Here is a 14,335-nt window from a genome sequence, read left to right as displayed (position 1 = left end):
CAGGTGAATGCTGAGACAGTGCGGTACTCCATCTGCACATCCAAGCTCCGAGTGAAACCTGGTGATGTGGTTGTCCATGGTGAGGCCATAGTATGTGTCACCCCCAGGGAGAACAGCAAGAGCTCCATGTATTATGTGCTACAGTTCCTGAAAGAGGATCTACCCAAGGTGAGGCAAAGAGTCCCCCTGTGAAGAGAAAGTCGTGAGTGGGCTTGGGGACCAGGTCACTACAGAGACCAAGGATGGCACCCCAGTACTTCATGATATACCCTTGGAGTCAATCTGGTTCTTGGTTCTTATTGATATGGGGGCTTTGGGAGTGGGTGGTGTGCTTGTGCGCGTTGACTCCTCTCTGCTTCCTGGTTTTAAGGGTCAAACTCAGGTTATCAGGCTTGATGGCAGGTTCCTTTATCAACTGTGCCCTCAGCCAGCTTCTATACCTAGTTCTGAGACTGCAAGTCTGTCTGTCTGTCTACTGTCTGCTCTCTCTTCAAGCTGATTGTAGGTTGAGGCACAGTCCTCTGTACCATCTGTCTCCTGACCCCAGCAGTACCTAGGCACTCCTAGAGTACACACACTGCTGGTGACAATGGGACTTAGAATGGCGTGAACTTGGTTACCAGCCCACTCTTCAGTCCTGTTTCTGAGGTTCCTGGTAGGGACCTAGAGGTTACAGCATCTTAAGCATTCTGTGTTGAATGTTAGGTGGTGGTACAGGGCATCCCAGAGGTGTCCAGAGCTGTCATCCACATCGACGAGCAGAGCGGGAAGGAGAAGTTCAAGCTTCTAGTAGAAGGTGACAACCTGCGGGCAGTTATGGCCACCCATGGTGTGAAAGGCACCCGGACCACTTCCAATAACACCTATGAGGTACCATGCATCTGTATCCTCAGCCAATACCCAGAAGTTTCTTGTCCCTGGCATTTGCTCTCTCTTCTCTCAACAATTACACAGCAATCTGTTTTGGCAAATCTGTCAGTATGTGCTTTGTGTTTGTCAGACAGTCCTCCGAGGACTGCCACCACTCACGTCGAGCCTTCTCTCTAGGTGGAGAAGACTCTGGGCATTGAGGCTGCCCGGACAACCATCATCAATGAGATCCAGTACACGATGGTCAACCACGGCATGAGCATTGACAGGAGGCACGTGATGCTGCTCTCCGACCTGATGACCTACAAGGTGAGAGAAAGGAGGTCTTGAAATCCACTGTCTGGCAAACAGAGCCAGAGAGCATGTGTAGCATATAAAACACATATAAGTGAGGACTGACCTGAACAGGAAGTAAGGTCACCACCAAAAGGCCCATGTGTGCTGATGAGATCAGGTGTTTCGGTAAATTCTCAGTATGAGAATTTCAACACAGACAGTCATTGGAGGAGAAAAGCTTCAACATGGCTTTTTTTCCCTATGTCCTGAGTCCTTTATTTTATTTATTTATTTAGTCTTTCTGCTTTTTCTTTCTTTTTGTTTTGTTTGGGTTTTGATTTTGGTTTTCGAGACAGGGTTTCTCTGTAGCTTTGGGGCCTGTCCTGGAACTAGTTCTTGTAGACCAGGTTAGCCTCGAACTCACAGAGATTCGCCTGCCTCTGCCTCCCAAGTGCTGGGATTAAAGGCGTGCGCCACCACTGCTGGGGCCCACATCCTGAGTCTTATTGTGCAGCCAAACTGGCATTACCAAAACCATGATGCCCAGGTGACCTAACCCATCCCAGTGCTGCTTCTGTAGCGTCCAGAGAGGAGGGGTGTAGCTCAGTGGTACAGCGCTTGCTAGCATGCATGGTCCCTGTGTTTGATCTCTACTAGTGCAAGTGCACGCATGCACACAGTAAGTACCTTGCTCTCAGGTGGGAGTGTCAGGGAAGCTGCTGTGGGTGTTTGCTTCCTCCCCATACAGTACTGCATTGTGTTTACATGACCCTTTCCTGATAAGCCTCTACTACAGTAGAGGTAATTATAGAACCAGAGGTGTAGCTCAGACAGAGGAAAGTCATGGTAAATATCCCTGAGTTTCTGGACTCATCTCCAGCCCTTCCATTTATGTGAAAGCCAGAGGTCAATCTTGGGTACTGTTCCTCATGAGTCGTTGATTTTGTTTTCTCAAATGATTTTATTAGCATATAATAATTATGCATAACATAAATTTCATTATGACCTTTTTGTGTATTATTTAACCTCCTGATACCCCCTCTTGTATACCTCCTACTCCTCTTATTCCCTTCCTCTTCCTTCTAGTCCTTCTATTTTAAAGACTTTTTATTTAATGACCCAATGAGTGTCATTAGGGCCGCTTACAAGGGCAAGGGTTAAGGGAAAGGTTATTAACTGTACCATGGGTATGTCACCAGTGTTTACATCATTGAGACCATGTCTGACCCTATTCTAACAACCACTGCCTGGCTATAAATCCTCGGGTGAGACTTCCTGAAGTCCTTCACTTGATAAAATGTTGATAGCACTGCTCCTGTGTTGTTCTTGTTTGTGTTTGGCACATTTCCTTGACTGGGATTATCTAAATTGTTTCTAGTATTAGCTTATTGATTGTAGAATGAAGAAGGAATCCCCTTTTTAAAACTCAGGTTCCTAATTCTGTGTGACACAGCGCCTGGGTACAATTGACAAGTGACAGACTCCTTGTCCTTGGGATCATCCCTGCCTCGGTGGCTGTGAAGCTGCACTGATAACCATCTGCTTTTAGTGGTACCATGAATAGATGCTTGGCTGATCATCCTGGTCCTGGAGTGACTTGAGACTCATCTAACCCTCTTCCCCGGCACAGGGTGAAGTCCTGGGTATTACCAGATTTGGCCTGGCCAAGATGAAGGAGAGCGTGTTGATGCTGGCCTCCTTTGAGAAGACAGCTGACCATCTCTTTGATGCAGCTTACTTTGGGCAGAAAGACTCTGTATGTGGTAAGTTTGCAGTGTTGAAGGCCTATGGCTTATAGAAAACAAATCTTTTGTCTTCAGAGTCCTACTAAGGCACCCTGCCTTCCCTCTCCCCATTCTGTAAGCTACTTTCAGTGTAGACAGTTCTTCAGTTCCAAAAATAAAATATAGACCCTGAGCCAGTGGGGACCTTTTAGTCCTTGAAGCTATACTTGGCCACATTGACTGACAGCCTACATGCTGTCCAGGATTGACAGAAGGTAGGCAGTGGAGGAGCCAGCAGGTGTAGCAGTAGAGTGGTCTGTGTTCCTGCCTCCTGTGAGGCACTGAACATCATTTTCAGAGCCAAGGCGCCCAGAAAATGTGGAGACAGAGATTGAAGACGGAGAGAGAGAGGTGATGGGAAATCTAGGTGTGGAAATGCACGCCTTTCATCCCAGGAGTCAGGAGGCGGAGGGCAAGCAGGTCTCTGTGAGTTGAAGGCCAGCCTCTTCTACATAGCAAGTTCCAGGCCAGTCAAGGCTGCACAGTTAGACCCTGTCTTCAGAACATCGGGAGAAGAAAGGTGAGGAGGGTTAGAACAGGAGAAGCCCGGGTACAACCTCTGCAGCCTTGGCACAGCCTCTGTCCCCCACCCTACTTGAAAATGTCTCTATACATGGAACACTCTAGCTTAACATTAACTCCCACTATGTATTGGATTTAGTTTGGCTTTTTACCTGTCTTGTTCTGGAGTTGGTTTTGACATCAACTTAGAATGCATCTCCCTCCTGCTTCCTTCCTGTGAAGTCAGATTCCTAGCATAGAGCCTTAGAGCTTAAGACTTGAAGGTCTTGATTGCACATGCCTTTAATCCCAGCATTCTGGAGGTAGAGGTGGGCAGATCTCTGAGTTGCAGGCGAAGCTTGATCTACAGAAGGGAGTTCTAGGGCAGCCAGGACAACATAGAGAAACCCTATCTCCAAAAACAAAACAAAACACACACACACACACACACACAAAAAAAAAAAAAAAAAAAAAAAAAAAAAAAAAAACCAGGCAGTCTTGAAGTGGAAACAGGAGAGGAGGAAATTCCGGTCCCTTCTGGAAGTTTGTGAATTTGCCTTCCAAGTGTTCTGACGAGGGCACTGCTACCCCTGGGCCTGCACTTTGAGCTGCATTGTCATGGAGCTAAGACCTATGGCTTATAGAAAACAAATCTTCTTCTGGGCACGGAGCTAAGGAAGGAAGGTAGCACACGCATCTCCTGAGCATCTGCAGGATTCCTCCTGCATAAGCAGTTCCCCAAAGGCTGTCTCCCTCCCCCTGTTTGGCTCCTGTTAAAGTGAGCAGGCTGAGGCAGGCACTGGGGTTCCAGAGACAGTGCTCCTTGGCATATGCATGTGGGAAGGAAAGTGGTGAGCCAAGTTCAGTCAGGTGATGTGTGATAGAGCTGGTTCTCGGGTCCCCAGACTGCAATCCTGTGTAATGTGCCCTCCACTCTGTAACCTCGATTCTGCTTGGTTCCAGGTGTGTCTGAGTGCATCATCATGGGAATCCCAATGAACATCGGAACTGGGCTCTTTAAGCTGTTGCACAAGGCCAACAGGGACCCAAAACCACCCATGAGGCCCCTGATCTTCGACACAAATGAATTCCACATCCCTCTTGTCACATAGTTTATGGCAAGAGGTCACCACTCCTGACCTTGGCTCCTTGTCCTGTCTGTTGCTGAATGGAAGAAGTTTGTATCCCTTGAACAGATGCCTGCATGACCTTACTTAAATGGTGCACAGGGCCAGACAAACACCATGGCCTCACCAGGAACTCAGATGGGGAACTGGGAGTCTACTTGTAACCTGACTTGTGGGGGCTCAGGATGACTACTCAGCCTGCTCAGTGCCTATTTCACCTCACTCTGTCCCTGCAGAGGACCCTAACATGTGCCCACTCCTGCCTGTGAGCTAGGTCTGGGCCCACAGAGGCCAGGGCACACTCCTGATTTCCCCTTCTTTGGCTGGATTTTACACTGATGTACTCATGTAAATACATTACTGTTATTTATTTGTCCTGTCTGAGAGAAATACACAGTGTTTGTTGTTATTTTACTTTAAAACCGGGAACTGTTGAACCAAGAAAACCGGCTTCAAAGCATTCCTGGAAAAGCAGCTAGGATATGAGGTCCAGGATGGGGTGACTAGTTCCTGACTGGGCACAGTCTGTTTGAATTTAACTTTCTTTTGCCTGAAAAGCAAAGGAAATAGAAACTTCAGGTTTCCTAGCACTGTGAGTCATTTTTAAAGGGCTCTGTAGCCTGTGACTCTCAGGTAAAGACTGTCCAACGTCATTAACAGACCTGAGGAAGAAGGGGTGATTCCTCTAAAGTCTCTTATGGGCAGAGTACCTCCTAGTGACAGCAACACATTGCTTGTCTACACCCAGTCCTGTAACAAATCTGGGCCTTGGGCTGGATACCAAGGTACTCATCAGAAATGTAAGTGCCTGAACTCTACCCTAAACTGAACTCTGAGTGAAGGGTGTGAGAATATCATCTGTGATTTCATAGCCAACCAGGTTTGGAATGGGTCAGTTTGATTTCACCTCTGGCAAAGGAGGAGGATTATCTCGATGGCTTCTGTCTAGCCCCCTGAAGGAACCAGTGGGGTTGGACCTCAGACCCTGATACTTGCTACTGAGGCAGCATCACTGAGGGCAAGGCAGAGTTTGTCATAGGCACAGTACTAAGGTAGCAGCATTGGAGATTACTCAGTAGTTCAGATGGTCACACCCACTTTGATTTTGTCTCTATGTGGACCTAAGGAAAAGCAAGAGCAAGGTCCTTAGATTATTGGATCACTTCATCTTCCCCTCCGTCGCCCCAAGATGATAGGGAGAATGGTTAGTTCTTTTCAGTAGAAAGTATTGGTAGGTGAGGCCTACACATGTAAATACTCATGTGAAGGAGAACTTCTCACTCTGTTGTACAGTCTGTCTCTCTCCATCCTCACCCAGCATGCTCTCAATCTGCATGAGCAGAGAATGTGACAAGATGACTCCAGGACCACCCTGACCTGTGAGCACAGACACAGCTCACAGTTTGAGATGCTGAGCCCTCTAGAGGTCATGGTTCTATTGAGGCCTCAATTTATTTTCTAGGTGGGTACAGTGAGAAGTCCCTTCTCACCTCTCTAAAACTCAGGAAGACAGAAAAGGAATTGACTTCCTGGGGATTAGGACACACCTGGGAGCCCAGCACTCAGGATCCTGTAGTTAGAGAATGTGAATTAGAGATTATGGGTTACAGATAGGGGAGTTCAGCCAATCACATTCTGTTTTGGGGGCGTGCCGCCCTCAGGCTAAAGCCTGCCTATAAACCTAGCAAGCAGCTCCGCTAGCTCTCTTTTTCGCCTGGCTTCTGCGCCTGGACGGATCGTTTGAATTCTGGTGTAAGCTGTTGTAAGTCTTACTTCTGTTTATTAAAGCTGTATATTTTGTATTAAGATAGTCTGGGGATTTTTCATTACCAATCGCCATTTGGCACCCGAACGTGGGCCCTTTATCCCTCCTCGCGTCACGGGCCTAGCAGCCTGAGCGCACACAGCACCTGGCGGCCTTTACAGTAAAGCCTGCACTGGATCCCAGCTCCATTCAATAGAATCGGGCCTGGGACTTTCCGGCTTCTGCAAACACCGCGGAACTCGGGCAAGTGGCAACTCTACCCCCACTCGGGCAGTGTTTTCCCTGCAGCCCCGGCTGAGTTTGACTTGCACTGCTAGCCTGAAAGTAACCTCTGGATTTGAGTGTATATATATATATATATATATTTCAGAATCTTTCTGGGTTGGCACCATTGCCATGTGGATTCAGGTGCACCCCCGCCACTTACTGGCAGGCAAGGGTCATTACAGGTAAGATTTTTCTTTTCAGTTGAAAACAAATTAATAAATACAATTTCTTTTGATTGAACATGTCAGAAAATATTACTGTCCAAAAATTCAATGGCCTTTTTAATTGCGCCATGGAGGATATCCTCCATGAGGTTTCTGATATTCCTCTTACTTGGTTATTTCTGGGACTTGTCACTTTTCTGGTGTTTGGATATTTTATAAGGACGATGTAGTCCTTCAAGATTGAATCAGCAATGCTGAGGGCAGAGATTAAAACCTTAAGGACAATTCAGACTGACACCAACTTCCTCAAAAAAGAGTTTGGAATTTTCAAGGAAGAGACTAGATCAGAGTTTGGAGCTCTCAAGGAGGGGACAACCAAAATGACTAGTAACCTCCAGTCCGTGACTGTAAGTGCTGAAACATTAGCTGAGAGGATTAAAACCATTGAATGTGAAAATTGGACTTTATCAAAAGGGTATGATAGATTAATTGACAGGATTTCCATACAAGAAGGCACAGTACATGCCATGAGGATTATGTCCAAGGAGGATATGGTATCTCTAACGGACAAGCTCCATGCCTTAGAATTATCAATGAAGGCAATAGTGTCCAGGGAGGAAATGGTGTCTCTGACAGACAAGCTCCAAGCCTTAGAATTGTTAATGAAGGCTTTGGAGCATAATACTGGACAGGAGATTCAGGATTTACAGAAGGCAATGGTGAGCAGATTTAATAAGATTGAGGAAATCATAGACTCTGATGAATAGGAGCAAAAGGTAGAATGGCAACATTTACCTCCGAAAACTCTGAGTCTACACAGAGTTATACCTGCCTTTCCAGTAATAACATCAGAAAAGATAACTGGCTCCAAAAACCCTAAGGTCATTAAAGAACGTACATGGGAGCCTATACGTGTGAATGATCTGAAAGAATTTAAGCAATTGTGAATTATGGACTACATTCATCCTTTGTTAGATGTTAAAATCCTGGGCTCTCAGCAGCAGGGCTACCCCTCAAGATTGGAACCAGCTCACGTCAGCTGTCCTTGAGAACGGAGCTTTATGGCATTTCAAATGCCTATTCAAGCAAGAGGCCAGACTTTTACAACAAGAATCAGCAAAAGGAATTGAGGTTTCTCTAGATCAAATTCTAGGTGAAGGACTTTACTCTGATCCTCAGGAACAAGCTCTTTATGATGAAAACATTTTATCCATATGTGCCACAGCAGCTCTAAGGGCCTGGGACAGGGTTCAAGACTCAGGTCAGAGAGTAGAATCATATATCAGGGTAAAACAGGGTCAGAGAGAACCCTTTAGTGCCTTTTTACAAAGACTAACTAAGGCTGTACAAATAGGGATACCTGATCCAGAAGCAAGAAATATAGTAATTGAGTCTTTGGCTTATGAGGATGCCAACGTAGAATGCAAAAGGATCCTGGGGCCTTTAAAGATCAGATCAGCACCTTTGGATGAATGGGTATTACATACAATGAATGTTGATACATTTGATTATGGCAATGAAACATGGGTGCAAGAAGCAATTTCCAAAGGTAAAAGGAGACATCAGATTACAAAATGCTTTCATTGTGGCAAAATGGGACACATGAAAAGGGACTGCAGACAATGGAATTCCAGGAATAATGCCTCTTCTAGGAATAACAGGAATAGGAGGACTCAGCCTTCAGGTTTATGTAGGAGATGTGGAAAGGGCAGGCATTAAACTAATGAGTGTAGAGATAAACAGGGCAACCCGTTGCCATTGGGAAACTCAATAGGGGGCCTCTCGAAGGCCCCCATGGTAAATGTGGTCCAGTCATTTCCAATCACTGCAGAGAACATGCCTCTTCAGGGAAATTAGAATGCCCCATGCCTGCTGTTAAAAGCAATAACGGCCTGAAGGATGAGTTAAATGTGGTGAATGAATCAAGAAATCTAAGAGGACAAAGTAAACGTATATTCTGGCAGATTTCTATAAATGAACAAAGACCAAAGCTAAGAGTGTGTCTAAATGGCAAATTTATTACTGGCTTACTGGACACAGGTGCGGATGTAAGTATCATTACTCCAGAATCTTGGCATCCGCATTGGCCTCTTCAGGAGATAGATATTCAGTTCCTAGGAATTGGAACTCTATCTCGAGTAAGACAAAGCACGAGATGGGTCAATTGTATAGGTCCAGATGGACAAATAGGAAAACTAAGGCCATATGTAGCCAATATTGCAGTGAATTTATGGGGCCATGACCTATTGCAGCAATGGAATACCCAAATTAACATTCCTGCTGCTTCTAGAGCCTATATTCCTGAGGAAAATATTACAAGATATTACAGATGACGGAAACCAGCCATTAGAACTATACAAGAACACAACACAATTGATGGCCCTTCAGAGGTACCAACAGCCATGCCTCTAAAATGGTTGACTGAGAAACCAGTATGGACTAAACAGTGGCCTTTAGCTGAGGAAAAGTTACAGGCTTTAGAACAGCTGGTACAAGAGCAATTAGATGCTCGACATATAGAAGAATCTACCAGCCCTTGGATTTCTCCTGTATTTGTTGTTAAGAAAAAATCTGGTAAATGGAGAATGGTGACAGATCTTAGAGCTATCAACAAGGTTATTCAACCAATGGGCCCTCTGCAATCTGGAATTCCTCTTCCCTCCCTGTTACCAAAGGGATGGCCTCTTATAGTTATTGACCTGAAAGATTGTTTCTTCACTATACCTTTACAAGAAAAAGATAGAGAAAAGTTTGCCTTCACAGTGCCTACTTATAATAACTCTCAGCCTGCAAGGAGGTACTAGTGGACCATCCTCCCACAGGGAATGTTAAACTCTCCCACCCTGTGCCAATATTTTGTAAGCCAACCATTAAAAATTATACTCAAACAATTTCCTAAGTCCATAATATTCCACTATATGGATGATATCCTGATCTCTGATCAAAACAAAGATACCTTAGAAAGGCTGTTTGAAGAAGTAAAAATAGTGTTACCTAAATGGGGATTGCAAATTGCTCCTGAAAAAATTCAGAGAGGAGATTCTGTTAATTATTTAGGTTATAAAATAGGTTTACAAAGAATTAAGACTCAAAAGGCACAAATCAGGAGAGACCGGTTACGAACTCTTAATGACTTTCAAAGATTATTAGGAGACATCTCCAGCCTACGACTGGCTGTTGGGATAACACCTGATCTAATAATTCATTTAAACAAAACCTTGGATGGTGATAAAGACTTAAACAGTCCCAGAGAATTAACAGCTGAAGCAGAAAAAGAACTGACAATGGTTGAAGAAAAATTACAGGAGGCTCATGTGGACAGGGTAAATCCAAAGCTTAGTTGTATTCTCGCTATATTGCCTTCCAGAATTTCTCCTACAAGAATTTTGATGCAAAGAGACGATATCATCTTGGAATGGATCTTTTTGCCACACAAACCAAGTAAAAAATTAAAAATTTATGTGGAAAAAGTCTCTGAATTGATTATAAAAGGAAAATTGAGACTTCGTCAATTAGCAGGTATAGACCCAGCAAAAATTATAGTGCCTTTCACTGCTGATGAGATAAAAAAGTTGTAGGATGACAATGAACCATGGCAAAGAGCTTGTGCTAATTTTTTGGGAGAAATCAATAACAATTACCCAAAAAGCAAGAGACTTAATTTTATAAAGAGAACTTCTTGGATCCTTCCTCGAATTGTCCGTGATGCTCCAATAACCGGAGCCCATACATTTTATACTGATGCTAATAAATCAGGGAAAGCAGGTTACAAATCAGAAGAATTGAGTAAAGTGGAACAAAGTCCTTATGATTCTTTCCAGAAGGCAGAATTATATGCCATTTTTATGGTGCTTAGGGATTTTAAAGAACCTCTTAATATAATTACTGATTCACAATATGCAGAGAGAGTTATCTTGCATATTGAAACTGCTGAATTTATACCTGATGATACAGAACTGACCTCATTGTTTATCCAGGTACAAGACATGATCAGGAACAGACTTTGCCCTATGTATATAACACACATCTGATCCCATACAGGTCTGCCAGGTCCTCTAGCACAAGATAATGCAGATATTGATCACTTATTGATTGGTAGTGTGCTGCAGGCATCTGAATTTCATAAAAAGCATCATGTCAATAGCAAAGGCTTGAAAAAAGAGTTTTCTATTACATGGCAACAAACTAAGGAGATTGTAAAGAAATGCCCTACTTGCTCTTTTTATAACCAAACACCATTGCCTGCAGGGACTAATCCAAAGGGTATTAAAAGGAATGAAATTTGGCAGATGGATGTGTTTCACTTTCCAGAATTTGGTAAATTAAAATATGTACATCACACCATTGACACATACTCAGGTTTCCAATGGGCAACTGCTTTAAGCTCAGAGAAAGCTGATTCAGTAATCACTCCTTTATTAGAAGTTATGGCCATCATGGGTATACCTACACAGATAAAGACGCATAATGGTCCAGCTTATGTTTCTAGGAAAATGATACGATTTTTTGCTTATTAATATTAAGCATGTTACAGGTATACCATACAATCCTACAGGTCAGGCAATTATAGAAAGATCAAATCGAACTATAAAAGATATGTTGAACAAACAGAAAGGGGTGGAAAATACCCCCAGGAATAGGTTACATAATGCTTTATTAACCTTGAATTTTCTCAATGCTAATGAGAAGGGGACAACGGCTGCAGAAAGACATTGGATATTGGAAAAGTCTGCTGAATTAAATCAACCAATTTATTTCAAGGATGTGCTGACCTCACAGTGGAAGCCAGGAGATGTGCTGGTTTTGCTCTTGTTTCCACAGGAGAGGAAAGATTGTGGATACCATCAAAATTAATAAAGGTTCGGTTTGAAGAGGAGAAGCCTCTTGGAAGAGATAAATGATAATTCACTTACAAGGATAATAATCACACCAAAGGTAAGAGAAATATAAAGGTTGGGGGCAGGGTTCTCTTCTTGTCTCCACAGGAGAAGGCTCATTTTCAAAGGATTCAAGGGACCCTGGATAATTGAATATAGAAACCGCCTACGACCAAAAGAGGATCAACAAAGAATCCAAATAGTTTAGCTAAGTATTACTATTTTTTAAATATGTACTAATGTGTATTTATTTATAAATATGTAGAGCTGGTTTTGGAGTTGGACAATGGCTCAGTCCCTCTTCATTTCCAAGCCTGTTGATAAGAGATATCCCAGAGTTTCTGTCTCATGTCAAGAGCCAAGATACGGGACAGAATAACTATAATTGATAAATTTTCTTTGCCTTTCCCCACATCTGTTTCTATCTTTATTAATATATATACATATACATATATATATATATATATGTCTGTATATGTCTTCGAAGATAATGTTTAACTTTCCCATGACAAACAATAAATTTTCCTGCAGTAATCTTTAAAGCTTCTAGGATGAAGATGGGGCCCCACAACACCAACTCCATCTGGTTACTATGATGTCATAATGTTGATACCACTATTTTTTAGACCTTTTTTTTGGTACCAGCTACACAAAACAGTTCCGGATGATACACAATATTTGACAACACTCTGGCCAGACCTCCTTAACTTATTCAGAGACTATTTACATCTCTCTCACACCAAATGTTTATATGGGAATTTTACCATCAATTATTTTCACAGGACCCCCCTAAGAGAAACGTCGCCCCCGTGACAGCTGGAAGCAATTTTAGAGGACACATGCCCTCTCCCAGTAGAATTTGCCCTTAGGTTTAGGGACATCATTTAGGGGTTGGTTATAATTGATATAGGGATGAGGGAATGGGGGAGGTATTTTATAAACTCGGGGGTGTTTATCAAAAAAAGGGGGGGATTGATTGGTGATGGGATAATAATATATTGGTATTTGTGAGTTATTGTTTTTAGAAAATTGTATTGGTATTGATTTTTGTACATTGATATATTGAATATTGTATGTGAGCATGCTTCTACCTCTATTTGTATTAATATATATACATATATTTACATTCCTACCTCTGATTAAGATATTTATGTAATGATATACATTGTTTACATTTGGAAGTCATTGTCCTCACTCATTGCACAGTTGTTCATTCTCTTAGTCTTCAAGTTAGATAGATAGAAATCAATAGTCATATATGTTTATTATATTTATATTTAGGCTAATCAGGTTATTTAGATGCATAGAGATCATACTTAGTATAGATAGTATAATCTTCAACCTCTTCAAAGAGCTGTGAAAAATGGCCTTTAATCTAACTCATAGTTCTATAGTAGTGAGACACAATCGCTCCTGGCATCACCGCTCTACTCCCGAGAGAACGTTGAGCACCAAAGACACTCCACATGGAGCTTGTCTTCTTCCTGGCAGAACTGGCCTTTGGGCAAAGAAAAAGCCCATACCTCAACCACTGACAGAATTACAGAATATCCTAAATGGATAAAAGCAGGATTGTCTTATCTTGCCAAGACAGGGTGAGAGAGTCCTAAAAGGTTTCTTGCCTTTGAAAAATGGCATGTCAGTTACATCAGACCTTAGCCAAAGTTGGTTAACTCAACATTGCATACGAGATTTTGGGTGATTGCCCAAGTATTCAGTTGTCTCTTTCATTCGTTGCACATTTCGGAAGTTTCCCGCTTGTACTTCCAGGCTGCTTGAGTAAAATTATTTTCCTTCTCAGATCTTTGATGGAGTTGAAGATTAGATAGTTGTAGTTACCATCTACATTATTTAGCAGAACTTTTGTTATATGTTTCTTGCTTAACATTGTTTGTTGTTTGTAACCTTATATTTATTATTTGCTTCTATTGTATATAGTTGTATTTGGTTTGGTTCTGTCTTATTTTAGAAAAGGGGGGAAATGATAGGGGAGTTCAGCCAATCACATTCTGTTTTGGGGACGTGCCGCCCTCAGGCTAAAGCCTGCCTATAAACCTAGCAAGCAGCTCCGCTAGCTCTCTTTTTCGCCTGGCTCCTGCGCCTGGACGGATCGTTTGAATTCTGGTGTAAGCTGTTGTAAGTCTTACTTCTGTTTATTAAAGATGTATATTTTGTATTAAGATAGTCTGGGGATTTTTCATTACCAATCGCCCTGCGGCATCAGGTTACATAAAGCCTATCTCGATAAAACCCTCACAGAAAGAAGGAGTTGGTAGATGAAGCCTTGGAGGTAGGGTTTATTTCCTTTTTATTTGTTGAAATTAAGACCCATGTCTCCCAAGCTGTCCTCACACTGGCTTTGCAGGTTCACCTTGAGCTTAGATCATCCTGTTTCCACTTCACAAGGACTGAGATTACAAGTGGGGCCCCAAGACCTGTGAAGACAGCACTAATCATTGAAACCAGGACGTGCTACATGCTAGGCAGTCACTCTGTCAACTGAGGAATGTCTACAGCTGTTGTCTTAATTTTCCCACTATCCTTTCTTTTCCTTCAATAGGCACTGAAACTGACAGAGGCCTGTAGCTAACCCTGCACTGATGTCTTTTGTGCAGAGTGGAGAGTACCACACTCAGCCTGGAGGCTTTTTCACTTGGTAGAATCCCTAGTTCAGTTTCCTCTGCTAAGGGATCATCATACTTTT

General features: G+C 42.8%; 1 protein-coding gene across 1 annotated transcript in view; it reads left to right on the top strand.

Annotated features, from left to right (window-relative positions):
* The window catches only part of Polr3a (RNA polymerase III subunit A), a 40,092-nt gene extending 33,728 nt beyond the window's left edge, over positions 1–6,364 (top strand). The window contains exons 27-31 of the mRNA XM_048420829.3: positions 4–168; positions 706–870; positions 1,048–1,179; positions 2,777–2,909; positions 4,395–6,364. Coding sequence (XP_048276786.3) covers positions 4–168; positions 706–870; positions 1,048–1,179; positions 2,777–2,909; positions 4,395–4,543 — 744 coding nt within the window. The 3' untranslated portion in view covers positions 4,544–6,364. The remainder of the gene's footprint in view (positions 1–3; positions 169–705; positions 871–1,047; positions 1,180–2,776; positions 2,910–4,394) is intronic.
* The last annotated feature ends 7,971 nt before the right edge of the window (positions 6,365–14,335 follow it).

This window comes from Myodes glareolus, chromosome 5 (genome assembly GCF_982192425.1).
Source record: "Myodes glareolus chromosome 5, mMyoGla1.1, whole genome shotgun sequence".
NCBI lineage: Eukaryota > Metazoa > Chordata > Mammalia > Rodentia > Cricetidae > Myodes > Myodes glareolus.
This window is presented reverse-complemented; position numbering and strand designations above follow the sequence as displayed.